This window comes from Cynoglossus semilaevis, unplaced genomic scaffold, assembly GCF_000523025.1.
Source record: "Cynoglossus semilaevis isolate Cse_v1.0 unplaced genomic scaffold, Cse_v1.0 scaffold7206, whole genome shotgun sequence".
Classification (NCBI taxonomy): Eukaryota; Metazoa; Chordata; class Actinopteri; order Pleuronectiformes; family Cynoglossidae; genus Cynoglossus; species Cynoglossus semilaevis.
The window spans coordinates 1-2,267 of NW_007585453.1; the positions used below are offsets into that span (position 1 = coordinate 1).

Here is a 2,267-nt window from a genome sequence, read left to right on the forward strand (position 1 = left end):
GACAGGTATAGTTTTCTTACTGGACAGGGGAGGAGAGCCTGAATCTGTGGCTGTAATTTCAACATTATACTCTAAGAAGCTCTCTCTGTCTAAAGCACCACTGGTTACAAGCTCATAGTTATCAGAAAACGATGGTTTTAGAGAAAATGGCGATTTTTTCCTAAGCTGTAACGTCACTTTACCATTGTTACCGGAGTCGAGATCTCGAGCACTGATTAAAGCCACCACTGTGCCACGAGGTGCATCTTCGCGGACTGGACTGGGTGTTGACGTGAGAACAATATCTGGAGTGTTATCGTTTATGTCCTCCACCTCTAACTGCACACGGCAGTGACCCTCCATTTCTGGGACTCCTCTGTCTTTGGCCGTCACATCTATTGTATATGATTTAGAACTCTCATAATCCAACGAACCCTTTAATACAATTTCACCAGTCACATCATTAATGTCAAATGTTGATAACACAGATTCTGCAGTCCGGGTCCCGAAATAATATTTAACCTCACCGTTAGGACCGTCGTCCGCATCAGTGGCTGAGAGTTTAATTACAGGCGTTCCCTTAGTACTGTTCTCTTTTAAAGAAATTTTGTATTCATTTTCGCTAAATACTGGGAAATTGTCATTATTGTCAAGTACAGAAATGAGGATTTTGCAGGTTCCAGATGTGACTGGATTTCCTCCGTCTAACGCTGTCAATAGTAGCGTATGGACCGCATTCTTTTCCCGGTCTAAGGATTTTTCCAGCACTAATTCCGGAACCGCCTTTTCATTCTTTGTATCTGTGTATTTTAGTGAAAAATGATCGTTTTTACTAAGTGTGTAGGTTTTTAAGGAATTGCTCCCAACATCGGGGTCGTCTGCGCTCTCTAAAGGAAAACGTTTGCCAAGAGCAACTGACTCCGGTATTTTTAGATTAATATCCTGTGTGTGAAAATGGGGAGAGTTATCATTTATATCTCTTATTTCTACCTCAATTCGATGCGACTGCAAAGGATTTTCAGCAACTACTTGCAGAGGTAAAACACAGCTGGCGCTTTGTCCACACAAACCCTCTCTGTCTATTCGGTCATTCACTACCAGCTCTCCTTTCCCCGCATCCACGCTGAAAAACTGCTTTCCAGCTTCAGATGCGACACGAAGCTTACGGTCAAAAACATCTGATAGTCCCAAACCGAGGTCTTTGGCTAAATTCCCCACCACAGAGCCTCGTTTCAGCTCCTCCGGGATGCTGTATCGAGTCTGCCCGTCTATTGTACTCCACAAGAGAAAGAAAATGAGCCACCAGTGCGTCTGCCATCGCCGGTCACTGTATCGCGTTCCCTTTATCATTTTGGTCCGTTATAGCACACCATTCATGAAATGGATGTTATTTGTAGCAATGTCTAAATCCAACATAGTCAAAGTCAATGCCAAAGAAAAGAAATCCAATAGAACACGAGCATGGAAAAAAGCTAAAAGGTATTTTAAATCCACAAAAACCTGAGCTCATCGTAATCCTTCCTCCAGCTCATTGTTTTGCAAGTGGCAGCGCCGAGACTGAGAGGGGGCAGGGAGAAGATTTCTTTGTACACTTTAGGATTCTATTGGTGTACAGCGTTCACATCTAACAGCCAATGAGAGCGAAGCTGACCAACACGTTATGAAGCTGCTGTAAATCTGTGTGTGCGGCTACATGAGTTGAAGCTTATATAAATGAGTAAATGCCCAATGATAAAATGTGTTGAGGGTCCTATACAAAAGGCAAACAATTACACAGAATACACAAAATAATAAATATGTACATTACGAAAAAATATTCTACACGAGAAAGAAGATTGTACGGCTACTGTATGTATTTAAAGAAGAGCTAAAATACCAGTCGCTGTCCGCTGCCACAGTGCTGAACTGATAACGATATGAGGGTAGGAATCAACCAATCCAACAGATTGCTCTATCTTTGCATCTTCCTTAGCAGATAGAAGGAATGTTACATATTTTTTATACCTTAAGAATATTTTTTCTAAGTTTATCTTTTGCAATGAAGCATAAACGGGGAAATCAATAGTGATTATTATTATTGTATTTATATCACTGCCATTTCTATTATTAATTATGACGCTTTTAACATGCTGTCCTCAAACATAGTGCTGAACTAGAAAATGGTCGAACACTAACAGAACTGTCAAAAGTTGTGGAATTTGATTAGTTTTTCGTGTATTTTACTTCTATATTATAACAAGTCATTATACTGAAGTTGCACTGCTCACCTGCTGGCTCTCAAAGGTCCA

General features: G+C 40.8%; 1 protein-coding gene across 1 annotated transcript; it reads right to left on the reverse strand.

The window, feature by feature from the left end:
- Nucleotides 1–3: 3 nt before the first annotated feature.
- Nucleotides 4–1,445, reverse strand: LOC103399063 (protocadherin gamma-C5-like; the record flags this gene model as incomplete). The annotated part of the gene is made up of 1 exon (XM_008337808.3): nucleotides 4–1,445. A coding segment is annotated over exon 1 (1,326 nt), but the record flags the coding sequence as incomplete, so codon positions are not given.
- Nucleotides 1,446–2,267: the final 822 nt, after the last annotated feature.